The sequence below is a fragment of the Mirounga angustirostris genome, unplaced genomic scaffold, assembly GCF_029215605.1.
Source record: "Mirounga angustirostris isolate CCGP_5_RB_7025 unplaced genomic scaffold, mMirAng1.0.hap1 SCAF_15, whole genome shotgun sequence".
NCBI classification, from domain to species: Eukaryota; Metazoa; Chordata; class Mammalia; order Carnivora; family Phocidae; genus Mirounga; species Mirounga angustirostris.
The window spans coordinates 31,762,725-31,782,499 of record NW_026991723.1 but is presented as its reverse complement, the minus strand read 5'-3'; the positions used below and the strand labels follow the sequence as shown (position 1 = coordinate 31,782,499).

Here is a 19,775-nt window from a genome sequence, read left to right as displayed (position 1 = left end):
AACTTTAATGTGCTTATGAATCTCCTGGAGATTTATTAAAATTATGATTCTGATTCAATTATGAGGAAGCCTGAAATTCTCCATGTCTAACAAACTCCCAGGTGCACTGCTGGCAGAGATCAGACTTTCAGTAGCAAGGCTATGCATGCTGTTTCCCTCCCTTTCCTACTCCAGAAGCAAGTTAGTAGTAGCTGATTGTGTTTTAGGTACAATAGCACAAACAAAAATTCTTCTTTGAAATATGCCAGACACCCAAATCTGCACAAATGAGTGGAGTCAGTTAAGACAGTTAAGTGCATATTTCTATTACCTCCACAGAGTGTTCCTTGTTGTTGGCATGCAGCAAAAAATCTTTGTCTTTTGTAGGACTCAGGTTTACCAATAATGTCTGGCCATCAACACCATCACCTTGCAATTAAAAAAAATGTAAATAAAAAATAAATAAATAATTTAAAAATGTAAATTATAAAGTTAAGAATTTAACTCATTTTAATTTAAATGAATTTAACACCTAGGAAAAGAGTCCAAGATATGATGTAAAATAATTGCTTCATTAACCCACATGTTTTTTAGAAGTATTTGTACCCAAATGAAATGAATCATTGGACAATTTGGGAGTAATTTTAAGCTCCTTAGTTTTATTATATGGTTTCTAATTATAGAATTGTGACTCTATTGGGTATTTCTCTGGGTGTCAGCTTCCCTGTCTGATGCAAAGCCACTGATAGTTGTCTCCCAATATCCAACTACCCCTTCTTGTGTAATAGAACATTTCCCAGTCTGTTTTCTTGTAATTAAGTGTAGCAATGTGACTAAGTTTTGACCAATATGAGGTGAATGGAAGTGTCAGGTGCAACTTCAAGGTTTTGTCCTTTAGGGGAAAAAAGAATTCATGCATTTGTTTTCCTTTGTCCTGCTGATTGGGCATTGTCATGGTAACAAGTAATCTTAAACCATGTAGATGTTGGCAGAGTCACAGAGAAGGAGCTGGGTCCTTGTACACCCTGTTGAGCAGCACTGCTATTCCAGTCCTAGCTAAGATAAAAATAAAGTTTTGTGTAGCTTAAGCCACTATTATTCTGAATCTCTTTTAAATGTAAACCTTTATCCTAATTATTAAGCTGTACAAAGGATGGGTGGAATAAATCCTCTAAGAATCTAAGATTTTACCATGAGTGTGGGCTGGAGAGAACCTTCTGAGACTGCCTTCCTTTTTCATGGAGCATTTTTGGATTTGTCCTTACCCCAAATTCAAGAATTCAAGCACTACAGCTGCCCAGCCCTCCAAAATACCTGTTTCATGAGAGGGGGATTGAGAATCATAATAACGGAATAACACCTTATCTGAAAGAGAATGCATAAAATCCCTTTGGTGAGTTACAATTTTATCAAAAGTTTTCAATTTCAACATATACGTAATAGCAGAAAATATCCTCTTATTATATATCAATAAAAGCAAAACTTTTGTGATTTTAAGAAATGTCTCAAAAATGTATGAATATGCTCTGATGAATTCTCTAACAGAGTCACTATTAAAATATTTAACATATTGTTCATAGCACTGGTATATTCTTTTACTTGAAGTTTTACTTTGGTGATATTGATAAGGCTGGAAAGATGTAGTGGGTAATTAACAATAGAAACTATGTGTGGTCTCTCTTTCCATCTTTCACAACAGATACCACTTCTCAATACCAGCATTCTTCCCTGATAAACCCTAAATAAGCTTCTGAATTCTCCTCAGCTTAGTGGTATTTAGGCATCTGCTGCCAATGCATTGGAGTTAGCACCCAGCATGAAATTTATTTGCCATGTCTGAAGTAATCCACCGTTTATGGTTTGGTAAATTTATTATTATTATTATTAAGAGAGGGGGCAGGTGGAGCTAGAGGGGCAGGAGCAGAGGGAGACGGGAGAATCTTAAGTAGGCTTCACGCACAGCGAGAGCCTGATATGGGGCTTGATCTCAAGGCCTGAGATCAATGACCTGAGCAGAAATCAAGGGTTGGACACTTAACTGACTGAGCCAGCCAGGCGGCCCTTGGTAAATTTGTTTTTTACTTTACTAGTCATCATTATATCATTATAGACAAAAGGAAATATTCTACCTTTCTCTTGGTCTTTTCCCAAGTCTTCTACATAGATCTCATAACTTCCATCCTCAAAAACGAAAGTAATAGATTGATCATTGTATGTGCTCAGGGAAGCAGAATATTCTGTAACAAGTGAAAAGCTTGTCATTAAAAAATCAAAAACACTTGTTCCCATGAACAATCTTTCAGCAATTAAAAATAAATGCTTCCTTAAATGTTTTTGGTTTTTTTCTTTCCAATTTGAGCTGCACCTTGCCCAACACTGTTGGATAGATAAAAGCCTTTGGTGCAAGCTTAATGTAGCTCAAAGGATAAACTGTGCCATTTGAATGGGATTAGAGATGCTAGTCTCTTGCTTGAAAACCACAGGAGGTCACGTTAGTGTGTTTATGGGAGGATTTGGTGGAGAGAAAGAAGCTGGAAAACTGACAGACTTTGCCTGAGGAAACCTCTGTTTCCTTGCTTCTTGTGGTCAGGGGGACTGTGGATAAGGAGACTGTATTTTGATAGACATGGTTAAATGAATACTCATCTGTAAGGTGTGGAGTTATTCAGAGACTTCCAACAATCCTGGAGAGTGTAAGTGTGAGTACCATTCTGTCCTCTGGCTAAATAACAGAGACACTTAGAGCAGTATCCCCAACTTTTAAAAAAATGTTCCAGCACACATAGAAAAGGAGAATATTTCTCCCGCATGCTGGGGTAAACGTGTAGAATTAGGGACTACCTATGTTGGTCCTTAAGAAAAAAATTATTATGTTTTCTTTATTTTATAGAATTGTGCTAAGAAAAATAACATACAAAACAGAAGAATGTTAAATATTGAGTCTGTATGTGGAACTTCAAAAGTAAAATGATTTAAAAATACCTAATGAGAAACTTCAGTTTGCTTCTGGGAACTTAAGACATTTATATCAGGATTATGCTTGAAATGGCAACATGCAATTCCTGTTCAAATTTTCTTAATGATCTCTTCACTTCTTGATGGTCTCCATCAGTTTGGACTTTATTTGCATGAGTAGCTGATGCAATGCAACTTAAAGCCATTTGAACAACCATTTAAAATGTTTAAGAGTTGAAATTATATTTTAAAAATATAATAATTCTTAATTTTTTTTTATTGTCAAAATGTTGAAATATGGGGGGGGGGCATGTGGGTATTTTTTCCCCCAAAGGATAACATATTTTCCCCAGGAATAATGTATATGGGATTCTAATCCATAACAAGCATTTCAAAATGATGGAGGGCTAACTATAAAGTGTACATTCATTGACAGAGTAGCTACTCTGTACCTAGTTTGAATACCACTGAATGGGTATGTGGACAGCAAATGGACAGAAGTTTCTGTTATACAAGAAGGCATAGACTTTGAGCTTCTTCCTAGAGTGGCATTGGTCCTGTGTCTTACCTCCCTCCTCACACCCACACCACCCTCATCACCAGTCATACCTTGGATACTTGGAATATTAGTTGCTCCAATACACTTGGGGACCATAGGTACCTCACAGGCAAAGTCTTTCTTTAGCTGTTGACGACAAGCAGTGAATACCACATGTTGCTCTTTGTACTTTTCAGCTGTAGGACAAGGAGAGAATAGGAGTGGACTGTCAGTACCCACTCTGCCCAAACCTCTTTACCCCCACTGGAGGATTCCCAGTCAAAGCTGCTTGCTGGCACTGACCCCAGGGCTTTAGCCACCCCATAGCCTGAAGGGATTAATACCTCCTGGCACACTTATACCCCAGTAGGGCATACCCATTGGAGCCCAGGTGGAAGAAAACTAGTTACCCATGGTCTCAACACCCCAAAACAACTGCTATTAACATTTTAGTTTAATTCCTTTAAATGAAAAAAAAAAAAAAAAACACTTAAAAATACTGTAAATATATTTGTAATTTTATATACTCTATTTTCACTTAATATTATAACATAACCATTTCTCCCATGCTATAAAAACTCTTTATATGTCCTTTTGAAAATGGCTAGAAAATAGTTCAGCATCCTTACTTTTTTTCAGAAGGAAAATTTGCTCAAGGGAAAAAATTACATATCCAAGATGTGGTAAATAAAGGCAAATAGAAGCCCATTACTATAATGAAGAATTACCAGGAAATGTAGTTTCCCCTTACCTGTTCTTGGTGAATGCTTTTTGGTGATTTCTTTCCTAAAATAACAGGCTGTCTTTTCTATGATAAGGCCAGAGCGCAGCTGCATAAAATACATCTGGCAAACTTCTTCAGCTTTCTGTTGGGATTCTAAACAGTTGAAAAATTTTGATACCGTTTCATTCCATCCATTTTTATCCTTTTACAAACCCTGAGTGTAGCAGACCAAGAAAGCAACTAAAGATCTACAGTATTGGGACCCCTGGTTGGCTCAGTCAGTTAAGCGGTTGCCTTCGGCTCAGGTCATGATCCCAGCGTCCTGGGATCGAGCCCCGCATCGGGCTCCCTGCTCAGTGGGGAGCCTGCTTCTCCCTCTCCCTCTGCCTCTCTCCCTGCTCATGCTCTCTCTCTCTCCCTCTGCCTGCTGCTGCCCCTGCTTGTGCGCACGTTCTCTCTGACAAGTAAATAAATAAAATCTTTTTAAAAAATACATCTATTTGCTAAAAAAAAAAATGGTCTATAGTACCTCATCAGAAACCTTGGGGCCAGTGTGTTTCAAAATTCAGTTTTTTAGATTTTAGAATTGTCATGTAGAGTATATACTATATATATATAGTATAGTATATATATATATATATGTAGTACTCCCAGCAGGGACTAGGGCAGCACTCATATAATCAAAAATTCATTATTTTATAGTGAAATATAGGAAAATTTACATAAAGTGAAATAAACACCTCATGTTGGTTCAGGTCAGGATTTAACTGTCATGTAAGTTCAGATCATATTTTATTACCAAATAAGTTATGAAAAATTTTAGGTCTTTAGAAAAATTTTGGTTTTCAGAATTCTATATAAGGGAGTGTGGATCTACATCCAACATATATCAGTCTTTGCCTGAGGGGGAACTTTTATGGTCATATGAAGTCTATAATCTTTTTTACTTATCTAGAATGTACTTTTAATAATTTTAGAGGGACAGCTATAGTCTCTAGAGTTTATTGATGCTAAAAATAACTGACTCATGTTAAGGAGCTTTTTTCCCTATATTTTCTTTTAGGAGTGTCATGGTTTCAGGTCTTACATTTAAGTCTTTAATCCATTTCAGGTTAGTTTTTGTGAGTTCTTTTACATGTGAATATCCAGTTTTCCTAGCACCATTTATTGAAGAGACTATTGTTTCTTCTTTGAGTATTCTTGGCTCCCTCATCAAATGTTAGTGTGCTATCTGCAATTTTAGGAACTAACATAATACAAATACAAATTAAATCAGTTAAAGTAAAATATTTAATCACCTATTTAGTAATTTTTATTCATTTAGTCAAAGAAAAGGTCTCAAGTAAAAAATTAAATTTGCTACTTGGAAATTCATAAAAGGCCTTTCACGTCAAACAGAAAAGAAAGTCGTGACACTTGAGTCATGGCATCTCAACTTTTAACATTACAGTAAATGAATTATTAAGCAATTTCTATAATACAGCCAAATTTCAATTTTTCACTCACAGTAATTCAGAAAATGAAAATAGTTACTTGTGACTTTGGGATCCATTCTATGATTTTTTTTTTAATTTTCTAAAAGATTTGCCTTCCTCATATGCTTTTCAAAGTTACGTAAGTTTTGGGGTGCCTGGGTGGCTCAGTTGGTTAAGCGACTGCCTTCGGCTCAGGTCATGATCCTGGAGTCCCTGGATCGAGTCCCGCATCGGGCTCCCTGCTCGGCGGGGAGCCTGCTTCTCCCTCTGACCCTCCCCCCTCTCATGTGCTCTCTGTCTCTCATTCTCTCTGTCTCAAATAAATAAATAAAAAATCTTAAAAAAAAAAAAGTTACGTAAGTTTTGTTAGCCACCATTTTGAATTATCTATATCTTGCCTCCAATTCAGATGGACATCTTCCTTTAAGTCTCTTCAACTGTCTGAACAGGGGAAGACCACTTAATTATACTCACATCTACCCTGGAACTTCCCAAAATTGCATCACAGCTTATAAATATCAGCTATAGTATCGCATATTTATGTAGTGCTTTTACAATTGCAAAGAAATTTATAAAGCTATGCCAGAGCCAGCATTGAACTTGGTCTCCTAATAAGTAATCTAAGACAGTACTTTATTAACTATATCACATTGTCTCTCCAGACGTAAAGGGCATAAGGTGATATTATAAGGATGCTCATTCCTTACATGCTTATCTTTATGTTGTATTCAGAATCCCATTGGACATGACTGACAGGCATGTCTGATACAGAGAGTGGACTCTCTGGGGAGCAGGATGTGGGTCTTGGGTGTAGTTAGAAGTAAGGGTCATGATATTGAGGAAGGATTATGGATGTAGAAGAAGAGAGGAGCTTAAGACAGTGATGTAGGTGTTAGCATCTAGTGGGACAAACACTGGGTATAATATATAAAGGGGTGACTACATTTGAAGTATTGAAGATACTTCACATTGGGAGAATTTGGAAGAAGGTATACTTTGGTGTTTGGGGCAGCTGAAAGTATAGTGTAATGGTTGTACTCTCAGATGGGAAACACAAAGCTGTCATGGCCTTGGGGACTCTGTGGGAGTGAGCACTCACTGGGGTCAAAGGGCCATAATCTCAAGCTTATGTAAGGACTGTTGTCACTTCCTATGTCTCTATCTTGCCTTACGTCTGAAAGCAGTGTCTTAGCATGGCTTGTGAGGAAATTCTCATAAGTAATTTCATCATAGCAACAGCATGATGAAACCCCTCACGCATTTCTGGTGGGTAAATGGGAAGGGGCCTGGAAATCTTCCTGTAGTTCTGCCACTGAGAGAGCCAGACTATGGCTGAGCCTAAGGGGAACTACATAAGTGAATCACTCATCTTTCATTTCTTTCCCAAACACCTATTTCTCCAAGATTTCTTCTCACTGCTTATTACCCTTGATTGATCTGTGGCATTTGACTTTGGGAACCACATTCTTCTCTAAAACCCTTCCTCCCTTATTGTCATGTCACCAGTCTCCTTAGGTTCTTTTTTTTTCTCTGATCATCCATCTCTGTTTCTCTGTTAGTTTTTCCTTGTCTGCTCCTAAAATGTTGGTGTTCTGCAGGATTTGTCCTTTGCCCTCCTCTCACTCTAGACTTTCTTTCTGGGCAATCTTGCCTGCTCCAATGACTTCAATCATCTTTTTGTATGCTGATGACTCCTCAGATTGTAACTCTGGTCTCTCTCCTGAGCTTTGTGTCGGTTGCTCTTTCTTCACGGGGTATTTTGACTTCAGTTAGCTTAAGGCATCTCTGTATCTATCTATGGAGAGCCTCCAGAATTCTGGACATCTCTACCTGGATGACCTCTACTTACCCCAAATTCAAATATATTCATAATAAAAAAAAATCTTTATCTTTCTCTACCCACAGTATATTCCTTCTGAATTCCTATCTTGAAAAACAGTACCACTTTCTACCATTGTCTGCCCAAATCCTAAATCACCTTGAAAGCTGAGATCATCTATTTTTCCCTCTCTGTCCATCCCTCCATTTATTTGGTCTGTAATTAAATCTCATTGGTTTCACTTTCTGAATGTATCTGACATTTAGTCCTTCCTTTCCATTCTGTTGTATTAGGTCAGGCCCCTCATCCTCAGTCCCCTAGATGAACGCAGTAAACCTCTAGCCAGTTTTTTTTTCTATTCTTGCTCCCTCACTGTCTTTACACCACCATCGGTGTGATTTCTCTAAAATAAAAATATCTTGTTATTCCCCAATTGAATGCTTTCAATGGTTTCTTACTGCTCATAGGATAAACTTGAAGCTCCTTCACTTTAACTTTAGAAGATATTCCATGGACAGACTCAAATTAAGGGGTGTGATATCTACTCATTTCCCTGCCCAATTATTGCCATGTGGGGATATGTGCCCAATGTTGCTAGATTTTCAGGTATTTCAAGAGATTCAGATTTTTATACAAAATCTTCTAATTTTTAAATGTTTCCTCAATTAAAAAACACAATAATATGGTTCAGGCCAAATAAAATGCTTCTGCTGCATGGATCTGCCCCAAGGCTCCCATATTGTGACTTCTGGCTAGATGCATAAGGAAACTAGATTGTCAGGGCAGGAAAAGGGTTGATGGATGTAGGGGAGAGGAAGTAGCAGAGGAAAATGGCCTGACTCTGGGAGTAGCTTCCTGGAAACTGGGAAGGGAATGAGTTTGGGGAGGGGCTTTTCTCTAGCTCATTAAGTCCTGTATCTTGTCCGTGCTAGAGGTGAAATACTCTGGTGGTGACTCATATGGAACCTCACATGTATATCTCTAATGGGTGGATATTGAGTTTTGTGGCTTTGTGACTGTGTCAGATCTTGCTAGCCCAAAGGAGGAGAAGGAACTAAAACAAGCTTTCTTGCTTTGTTGGTTGGTGGCTCAGAACAGTTTATTTAGAAAAATGACTTTGCTTGCACCTTGAATTTTGAGAAATACCTGCCACACACTTTATAGGTATCTGTTGAAATTTTGGCCAAGAGTGTATAAATAATGACAATCTTAGTGTTAAACTGAGCCAATATCATTGGAAAAGAAGATCTGCTGAGAGACAATAAAAATGTGCTATATTCCAAAGCCATATAAATGGTTTGGGGATTATCTTTATCACTGTTTCTTTAAATGGTATAAATGAGCTGTTAGGGCCACTGCACCCTTAAAGGAGGGGTTACATTTTAATTTTTGCACCAATGCTAGCAATTCTGGCATAAACTCCAGCCTGCTCCCTCACTCCAGTAACTATGAAGGGGCCACATCTCCTGGGGTACAAAGAATACACAGTCTTTTTTTTTTTAAGAGAGAGAGTGGGTATGCACAAGCTGGGGTGGGCAGGGGAAGAGGGAATTTATTAGGAGGGAATTTGAAGACACAGAGTCAGTTCCAAGGAGTCACTGTTTCTACACAGAGCATTTTGACTCAGACACAAATAAAAGGACTAACTTAACTGTGATTTTCTGGCCATTCAGAAACCACAGTCAAATTAATGTTTCCCTGGTTACTAAAACCAGCATGGGCGGGCCACAGCCCCAGGGAAGAGAGAAAATTATATTCTTTAACACTGCTTTATCTTCTAGCCTTAAAGATGTTCAGGGAAACGAAGAGGAGAACAAAGGACAAAGGTACACCTGTCCCTACCATCATTCCTCATCTTCTTTTTCTCTCCACTCTGGCCAGGGTTCTATTAACTTTCTTCTGTGTTACCTCTTTTGTATGGAAAAAATGTGAGTATAAATTTGCATAATTTTTTTCCTAGGATAATTTTTTTAAAGATGTATTTATTTACAAGAGAGAGAAAGAGAGCACAGGGGCACATACATGCTCTCCAGTGGGGGAAGGGGCAGAGGGAGAGAATCTCAAGCAGACTCCCCGCTGAGCATGGAGACTGTTGTGGGGCTCAATCTCACAACCCTAAGATCATGACCTGAGTGGAAACCAAGAGTCAGACACTTAACTGAATGAACCACCCAGGTGTCCCCTAGGATAATTTTCAGGATCAAAGATATAGCCCTTTCATCTTAGAGCTATGCCTGACTTTATTTACCTTTCAATTTATGCCAGATTTTTTGAGTTTGCAACTGGACAGACTTGAACATCATTTGATCAATTCTATTTTACTTGGGGCATGGATTATTCAAATATCTTCACTTATTATTCTTTCCTTCATCAGAAGTTGCAAGTCAAGACCACAGCTTGATACATCAAAGGTGTATATTATATATACAATAAATATTGAATGAAAGAAGATCAGATTAAAATTTTGTTAGTCTAGGAAAAAGATTTTGGGATTAGTTGGAAAGAGGTGTGGATAGGGAGAAGGGATTGATATGAAGGACTATGTATGTTTATCACTATTAGCAGGTTTAAATTACTCAAACCATTCTTGTCCTGGGAGGTATCAAATAAGCAAAAGTTGGCTATATATAGTCTGTTTAAAACCAAACACTGCTCTATTACAAACTTATGAGCTATCCCTTTTAATTTCAGCTCTTATACTCTTAGTAGCTTTTGGCAAGATAACATGTATGAACATCAGAATAATAAGAATTTGATAACAGATAAAAATAGTGTGCAAAACAATCAGAATTTCTTAAGTCCTTACTTCTCAGCTTGGGAGATTTTACCAAAGCCTTGCTTGCTGAACTGTTCATCTTTGCTGGGGAGATTTTGGTGGTTGAATACTTCATTTTAGTCTTCATTTTTCAGGCTTCTGTGGATTAAAATGTAATATTAGTTCAATTGTTTCAACTTGAAAATAAACAGAAATAACTGTGGCTAACTCAAAATAGCATTAATAACATAGTCACCTAAAGAAAATAATTATTTCAGTAAAATTTGAATATAGTTTTCTGAAAATATATCCATATTGAAATATAGTCAGAGGACAAAAAGAACTACAAGGAAGTCTTAAACTTTACTTAGTGGGTTTATTGTTGGTAGTATTATTGATATTAGGATTCTAAAATGTTTTTACTATATTATAGGATAGAGTGAATAAGTAGATATATTGATATTATAGGATTTTTATTGCAGTGGAAAAGAGATACAAATATAAAATATAAGAAGCCAAGGGAAAAATCTCTGTAATGTTAAATCTGAGTCAGCAGTATCAGTGTGCCCACATCTTAGGTTCTAAATACTTTTTCCTCTAAAAAGAACCAGGACTCTCTAGGTCTGGGCTGAGAATATAGAAGTGAATATGAAATATTCAGTTATGCCAGAAAGCAGTCATTCAAAAACTTGTGAGTTTGTGTCAAAAGGACATGAGTCCCCCTTAAAGGGTTTCTCACTGGCCAAATTTGGCACAATTTGAGCATCAGAAAGAATAATGATGGTAATTCACTATAAAACATTTCATGCAAAAAAAACCCCACCAGTCCATAGCATTCCTCAAGAATGAATGAACAAGAGATTTATTCATTACAGAAGGAATGGTAGAATTAGAAAAATAACAATCTTGTAGCCCCCAGTGTAATACTTGATTCAAGCAAGGATCATCAATGGATGCTATGCCTTGAGTGTCAAGATGGGTCAGAGTAGTTTACTGAAAGAATATACATTTTCTCTTATAAATTGCAGAAAGCCCCATATTCATTTAGTAGGGTACCATAGCCTGGCTTCATCATCAAGGTAAGGTAGTGGTGCTTTGATTTGTGGAGGGAACAAGACTTCTCCAGCCTTAAATTCTCCCCTTACATTGTTTGAAATTCTACTAATAGTTACTTCTACTTGTATTAAGCCTTGCCCTCTTTTTCCTAGATTAAAAAAAAAATTCAGTGTATCCCAGGAGTGGTTACTATTTAAATCTCTTACAAACTTTATATGAATCAGCCCTTTTAGCAGGGTAAGGGATGAGCATTGAGTTACGACATTAGAGGACTCCGTGAAAGATAAACTTCATGCAACTTTTTTTGTTTCTGAACAACCTTGAATAGACTGAAATTCCAAATTTTCTTGTTTAGATAGAACTAGAATCTTACACACAGCCATCCTATTTACAACTGGCTTCATGAGCAAAAATCTTCAATGGTAGAAGAACACTTAGAAGCAGAGAACCTTAGATATCATTTTCCTGAGCTTCTAAATCTATGGATGAGTAAGCTAAGACTGAAAGAAAGTGCCTTGCCCAGGATCACAAAAGCAAAACTGGGACCAGAATCTAGTCTCCTGATTTCCATCTTTATGACAGAGCTTCTGGACCGTGTCTCCTCTCTCCTTCCTCGGTTGTAGGAAGAAAATAGTCAGAACTGGAAATTTGGCCAGTTGTCCAACTTCTTTAGAAATAATAAATTTCTAAATATGGTGGTTAATATGTAATCATGACATGTGCAGTTAGGTAATCTTACTGTAGTTAAATTTTAAATTTTCAGGAAATTGTTCAAATAATACCCTGCACACAGTAGGTATGCAGGTAACACTTTACTGATAATATGAAAATTGTAATGCTGGATTGTTTTTTGTTTGTTTGTTTTCTTTTTTATCCAAAGATCCTTATGTCCCAGAAAAAATGTTCTCCTGGATGGACATTTACCCCCCCGCCACCGCCCCACAACAAACTGTTGCATTTTTCAAATAAATCTGGGAAATATTCCTATCTATAGTCCACCTCTTGTGAAGTCAGAACCACATTAGCATAATAAAGATGTTGACAGTCCTTCATTGAAGATTCATGGGTACTTTTTAATTATTTTTGGTAATTATTTGATCTTGTAACTTCCCCCACTACCTCTGTTAATCCCCTATTAACAAGGACTATCTATTATCATGGACTAATCTGAGATAACACACTTGGAGGAACTCTGCTCTAAACCAAAATTAGCTTTCTGATTTAAACAACATAGATAAGAAACTGAAATACCACATTTACAATGGAGTGATTGACACAGAGAAAGTCAGCTGCTTTTTAAGAATCAAATGATAAGCATAGTCAGGAAAAAAAAGAAAAAAAACAGAAAAAAAAGCATAGTCAGGAAATATTTTAAAATCCTATTCTAAAAAACAAAGCATTTTCTTTAAACAGTCTACAAATCTTTTGCTTTAAAAAACACAATCACTCTTTTCAGGACTAAAATTAACTCTTTATTCTCATATTTTTAAGTCAGAAATATTTCAGAATATATAGCAATATAAAAATCACTGGTTCTTTCATGCTGCTTTTCCCAATAATATAGGCAAATATTCTTGCACACTGGTTATGATACCTTACCTTATAAACGTGAAGGGCTGGTCTCAAATAATGAAGTTTCTTGTCGTCAGCATTTGGTAGTGGTTGATGCTATAGTCCAACTCTACTTATATATATGCACTTGGATTAAGCAACATTGGGTGGCAGTGTTTGATGAATGAGGCAATGCAAATAGCACTAGCTGAATGGGTTAGAATGAGTGGGAGTATATACTATCCCACAGCCAAATCCTAAACAGAGCTTTCAGATTATTTTAACTGCAGCACTTTCAATGAGTTATACTCAGTTAATCATTAATTTTTATGAAACCTCTATGACATGGACTCTAGGTATTGTTTATTGCTCAATGTAGAGTGTACAAGGGCACAGACTTTCATTGTCTTTCTCTTTTCTATTGGGAAGTTGAAAACTTTAGGTAATTTTTTTCTGATTCTAAAAATGATGTATGTGCACTCAGAAAATGGATAAATGGTAGGAAAGCATATATAAGCTATATTTCCTGACATTCTTTTTCCAATACAGAAATACTATGCATATATATTTTTTCATAAAAAATAGAATCTACTGCAAGTATTATTTTGTAAGCCGCTTTTTTGATTTTCCAGTTAATGTCAGAAATATTCTTTTACAGGAAGCATTATAAATAGCTTTCAATCATGTAAGTATACCATAACAAATCTTTTATTGATTAACCCTTTGGCTGTTTCTGTTTTTTTCTTTCTTTTCTTCTTTTCTAATATCACCAGTGTTGCAATTGACATGTGAGTGTGTGTGTGTGTGTGTGTGTTGTAATTCTTGGTTAACTTTTGTATGTTCATTGGTAGCACAAATTCCTAGTAGCAAGATTGCTGAATCAAGGGGTTTGTGCATCTTACATGTTGATAAGATATTACCCCATTGAATTTCTAGAAGTTTGTATTGGTTTATAGTTTTTTCAATGATCCAGGTGAATGCTCTTTTCACCATTGCCTTAGCAGCAATGGGTGTCATCACCTTTAAAATGTTTGCCTTTCTAGTGGAATTTAAGAAACAAAACAAATGAGCAAAGGCAAAAAAAAGAGAGAGGCAAACCAAGAAACATACTCTTAACTCTAGAGAACAAACTATGGTTACCTACCAGAGGGGAGGTGGGTGGGGGGATGGGTGAAATAGATGATGGGGATTAAGGATGCCATTTGTCATGATAAGAACAGAGTGATGTATGGAAGTGTTGAACCACTGTATTGTACACCTGAAACTAATATTATACTGTATGTTAACTAACTGAACTTTAAATAAATAAAAATTTTTTAAAAATTGCCTTTCTAAAGAGTGGAAAATATCTCATGGTTTTGAATTTTATTTATTTAGTGAAATTAAGCATCTTTTAAACAATGCACTTGTTGTCAATTTCTATAAATTATTGATTTATATGAATTCTTTGTAAAGTAAGAAATGAAACATGTGTTATCTGTGACATGTGTTGAAAAATTTTCCCCAGTACCATTTATCTTTAGACTATTAATGGCATTTTTTTTTGGCCATACATAAATTTTCAAATCTCATGTGGTCAAACTTAATTATTGTTTTAGAATTTCTGGATTTTGTGTCCTGCTTCAAAACACCTCCCCTCCTCTAAAATTATAAATAAATTTATCACACCATTTTCTAAAATTGTATACTACTTAAAACCTAAATCTTTGATCCACTATTACATTTAGTATATAAAGAATAGGATTTTTTTCCGCTCCAGTGCTTATCTCAACCACACATGTAATCCAATTTAGACAAAGTGAAGTTTCATATGTTATGTTGGAACTAGCGTGCAAAGGGCTGTGAATGCAGCAACAAGGAGTTGGAATTTTATCCTGTAACCAACAGGAATCTTTTAAAAGTTTTTTAAGCAAGTGAGAAGTACTATAAAAAATGTGTTTTGTGAATGTAATTTTATGGTTGTGTGAAAGAACATCTGAAGGAATGAAAGAAGAGAAAGATAGGAAACAAAGCCCAGTCAGGAGACTAATTAAAATAGTCCAGGAAAAAGCAGTGAGGGCAGGGACTAGGGCAATGTTAGTGAGGCCAGTAAGGAGGGGATGAAGGTGGTGAGTGCTGCAAGCATTTCAGAAAGTCCTTGAATATTGGCGTGAGAAAGGGCCCCAGAGATCCCTGTTCCAGCTCCGCTAAGTCACTTAGCTCCTTAGTGGCTGAATCAGGATTAGAACCCAAGTTTGACTCTTGGTTCAGGGTTGTGTCCATCACAGAGCCTCCACAGCTCTTTTTGGATGTGTTTGTATTAGCTCTGGACTGGGGAAGTGAGAAGGTGAAGGGAACTGAGGGGGCAGTCAGGTGTTCAGGGTAGGAAACTCAGGTGAAGAGTCCATTTTCAGGTACAGATAATGGTCTGATGTGGGGCAGATGGAGTTTGAGATAAATGAGGAGCAAATATGGAACTTTCAGCACTGAGCTGGAAGTAGGTTGTGGGTGGGTGGGGGAGGCCAGAGTTAGCAATCTGGATTTGCTACATGTAGATTTCAGCATGAGAATTGATGATGTAGGAACAAATGAGATTGTCTCAGCTGAGTGTAGAACAGGAAGAGCAGGCTATGTCTAAATGGAACTATAGGGAATCTTACATTTAAGGGGTAGGAGAAGATAAGGAGTTGGCAAAGAAGACCAGAAAGAGAACCAGAAAAAAGAAGAGTTCATATATTATGAAGTCTAAGAGAGAAAACCATCTCAAAAAGGAACATTTGGTTGATGAGCACTAGTAGACCCAGCTGGAGATTAGAGAACTTGGAGAGAGTCCAGTAAGCATGGGAATCTCCAAGAAACTGCAGTGGATTGCACAATGTGGAGGAGGAACTGAATGAAAGGGAAACAAAGAGAAAATTCTATCTTGACAGTACCACGGAGAAGGGAAGATGCTGGTTACCAGTTAGACAATCTTGGGCAAGTTACTTGATATTTCTAAGCTCTCAGTTTCCTCATAATAATTTTCTTTATAATAATTTGAACTCAGTGGCTCATGGCAAGAATTATGAAGGTATATTTTAAACCGTTGGCACAGTAGCTGGCACATAGCGGGAACTTAATACATGTTTTTATTATTATTATTGATTTTTTTTTATTGGTATATGGTAGTCTTGGGCTTGTTTCAATGTAGAGAGAAAAGGAGAATGAAAAGAGAGAAATGAAATGGAGAAAACTGATATAATAAAGTCCCAGAGGAGACAGAGAGAGGGAAAAGAATACTAGTGGAGGGGTTGGCTTTGAAAAGGAGGACACATACTTCTTTAGAAGAGGAGGAAGAGCAAGAGAATGGGTGAGACGTGAAGTTTTAAGGGACATGAACTTGATAGTCTTGTAAAAATGGCCTGAATCTTCATAAAGTAGGTTGTGAGAAGAGTTATAGAAATTAAGAGAAATAAGTATGAGTTTTAGTTTTTGAGGATAAGTAGTTCCTTGGAGAATGTAAAAAAGAATTTATAAGGGATGGGGAACTACTGTTCGTGGATATTGAGTTTCAGTTTTAGAAGATGAAAAATGTTTGGACATAGGTTGTGGTAATGGTTACTCAATAATATGAATGTACTCCATACCACTGCACTACATACATAAAATGGTTAAAATGATAAATCTTACCACAATTTTAAAAAATGATTTTAAAAAGGATAAAAAAATGGGAGTAGGAGAAGTAGAAAGATGAGGTTGTTTGTAAACCGAGGAATTCCAATGTTCTCTATCTTGGAGGTAGAAACATTCTGATGATAATGGTTGTCAGGATGAGGTTTTGCGGGTGAACTGTGCAAGAGTATTAAAGAGTCATGAAAACAGACACTGGAGTCACCAAGGGTGACATCAGCAGTGGCAACATCAACCAGAAAAGGACATCAGGGTCTCTGTCAACCTGAATGGAAAGAAATTAACATATGTAGAAAATGAGAAGTGTGCCACTTCTCTGTTGGCCTTGGGAAATGGGCACACAAGGAAAAGGGGTGGATTTTGAGAATAGTGGTGTCACCAGGGGAAAGCCACATTTTAGATGATAAAAGGAAATAGAAGAAGCTTTTTAAGAAAAAAGGAGGGAGAGAACATTCCAGATGAAATGTTACACATTTAAATTACAAAAAAAAAAAAAAAAAACCCCAAACAACTTGAAAGAAGATTTTAATCTATCAAGAAATAATTTCTTACATAGAAATTCATTAGTTGGGGATTCACATCTGAGCAACAACAACAAAAAATGTATGAAGTGTAGTCATTTCCAAAGTTGCAATGTGTGTGTTTTTCTCTGCCCCAAGGAGGCTTCCAGAAACTTATATTCAACAAATATCAAGTGTCCATAACTTGTCAGGGACAATGTATTCCAACAGCATTAATTACTTTCTAGGGCATCAAAGTGTTCATGGGACACTGCATGAAAATTTTCATTTCACTTTGTCTTATTATCTACATCTGATCAACTGGAAAATCATCTGTTGAATCACTAACCACCTCTCATATGTCAGGCAATGCCCTTTGATTAGCAATTTCCCTCTTTTAAAATACCTATACTCTTTATCATGTTAAATCTGTTGGTCTTTTTTTCCTTATTGTGAATTTTACTTTTAAAATAAATTCACTTAATTAGATTGATTTCCTGTGAGGAGGCTTGCTGTTAACAGGCAGAAATAATAAATTTTTATTAAAATACATGTTAATTATGGAAAACTTGGAATATAAAATATTTGATGCCCTAGAAAGTAATTAAATGCTTTGAAAAGAAAGATACCTAGTAATCATTGTAAGGAAATTCTGCCCTCCTAAGATCCAAAGGTCCCAAATGATGCTGGATTTGCACCTATCTGTACTACAGCAGAGTGCTGCCTAGTAATGGTAACAGTAATAACTAATACTTCTCTAGTGCTGGGCTAGGTGCGGGGGGTATAGTAGTGAACAAAGCAAACTTTCTCCTGCCCTCCTGGAGTTTACTTTCTTTGGGGAGATAGATATGGAGCAAATAATCACACAAATAATTCATTTAGAAACAATGATAAATAAGAACTAGGCTGGTAAAGAAGATAAAGAGTAGTACTAAAGTAGTGTAGTCACGGAAGATGGCATTTATGCTGTACACCAAGGGTGTGAAGAATCTATGGAAGAGAGGGGACAGAGGGTGCCTTCTAGACAGAGAAAACCCTAAGGGCAAGGGCCCTGACAGAACTTGTAGTATTTAGGGAGTTGAGCAGGCTAGTGTGGCTGGAACACAGTGGGCAATCAGGAGAGTATAATGTAACGGGTTGGTGATGGAAAGGGACAGAAGCCGGGTAGGGCTGGGCTGTGGAAGCCAGAGGAAGGAGCTTAGATTTTATTCAAAATGCAGTGGGAAGCCAAGGAAGGGTTTTAAATAATATGGGATGTGATTTGAGTTTTGTTTTTAAAAGAGTGCTCTGGCTGCCATATGAGGAACAGATAGAGGGCAGTAAGAGGGAAGGAATGAAATCATCAAGGAGTCTGCATTAGTTCAAGCTCTTAATGACGGTGATGGTGATGATGGTGATAATGGTGATGGCAGTTACAGTGTCTTGGCCATCTTCTGTGGGCCAAATGCTTTATAGATACTATCTCTGTCACCATGACCATGGTATTTGAGTATGATTGCCTTCATTTTAGAGATAAGGAAATAGAGATTAAATAAATGTCTTAGTAAGTAGCAAAGCTAGGATCTGAACTCAAATCCATCCGGTTCTTTCTCTTATTCCATGGGAACCATTGTTAGAATGAGGTGTAATTAAAATCCTGGACTTGAGGGTCCATTCCTCACCTTGTCAAGCTTACATGCTCTTGCATGGGCAGAGAATCTATGAAGGTATGGTGCAATTATACAAACCCATTGTTGGGTCCTAGAAAATTACTGGAAGGAGAGAGTGTCCCCAGACTTGTCCTGGTCTGTAGGAGGGAGAGGAAATGGGGAGTATGACTAAGTTCGGCAACACTATATGACTTCATTCTGGGAGATTTTATAGGGGAGCAGAACAGAGAGGGTGAGATGGGAGAGTGATCACATTACCTTCTGTTCCCTTGGGTATACTGGTTTCACTTCTTTCTTGGGGGAGATCAGAAAAAGTGATGTGGAAGAAAAGGAGGTGGAAGTTTGGGGAACAATGAGATAGCATTGTCCTTACTCAAACTGAATCACTTCCTGTCCCTGAGTCTCTGACACTCTGAAAGTTTCTACATGCCCCTTACCTGGACCCAGGGAGAACATTTCTCCCAGAGAGAGGAAGCACTACAAAGAAATTTGGCAAATCAATGTGTGACTCAAGCCAAACCCCTGTGAGAGGAGGGTAGGGATGTTATGAGTTTTTAGGAAAACTTTTTTTTTGTTCTTCACTTAATATTTATAAAGTACGTCTATGCTTTCCCACAGTTTTCCTGGACTCATTCTTACCCAGTCATTTTTATTCACTGGCACTACCTGACCCTTCAACCTTTCTAATGTCACACAACACCGCCTCCCCCCACTGTTCATTTTGTACCCACTGGACTGCTTACTGTTACTCAATTCAGCACACACTTGCACACCTCCATGCTTTTGCTCAAGCTTTTCCTCTTGCTAGAGATGCCTTTTCTTCTTTGTCTGGGAAACTTATATTTAACCCTTACAGCCCAATTTCAATGCCTTTGTTTCCCTAACTACCCACAATCAAGCAGAATTTATTGCTTCTTTTCTTACTTGCTTATCACATCCAAGTATACTCAATTTCCTCTCTCCTCTGCTGGACTACTAGCTCCTTGGGAACAAGGGTTGTACCTTAGTCATCTTTGTTTCCCAAGCAATCATTGATAGCAGGCACCCAGTAAATATTGTGTACTTTGGATCTGTCCTTGCAAAATCCCTACATACTAGGTAAGGCAGGTATTACCCACTGAACAGA

At 37.2% G+C, this 19,775-nt stretch overlaps 1 protein-coding gene across 3 annotated transcripts in view; it reads right to left on the bottom strand.

Moving 5' to 3' along the window:
* Positions 1 to 19,775, bottom strand: part of IL33 (interleukin 33) — a 43,217-nt gene that overhangs the window by 5,286 nt on the left and 18,156 nt on the right. For 2 of the 3 annotated variants that reach the window (XM_064580018.1, XM_064580019.1), the window contains 6 exons: positions 10,297 to 10,404; positions 4,224 to 4,349; positions 3,544 to 3,669; positions 2,109 to 2,216; positions 1,294 to 1,344; positions 311 to 408 (listed from right to left, as the gene is read on the bottom strand). In XM_064580018.1, the coding sequence (XP_064436088.1) occupies positions 311 to 408; positions 1,294 to 1,344; positions 2,109 to 2,216; positions 3,544 to 3,669; positions 4,224 to 4,349; positions 10,297 to 10,393 (606 nt within the window). In that variant the 5' untranslated portion in view covers positions 10,394 to 10,404. The remainder of the gene's footprint in view (positions 1 to 310; positions 409 to 1,293; positions 1,345 to 2,108; positions 2,217 to 3,543; positions 3,670 to 4,223; positions 4,350 to 10,296; positions 10,405 to 19,775) is intronic. The other variant, XM_064580020.1, reaches the window with a different exon arrangement.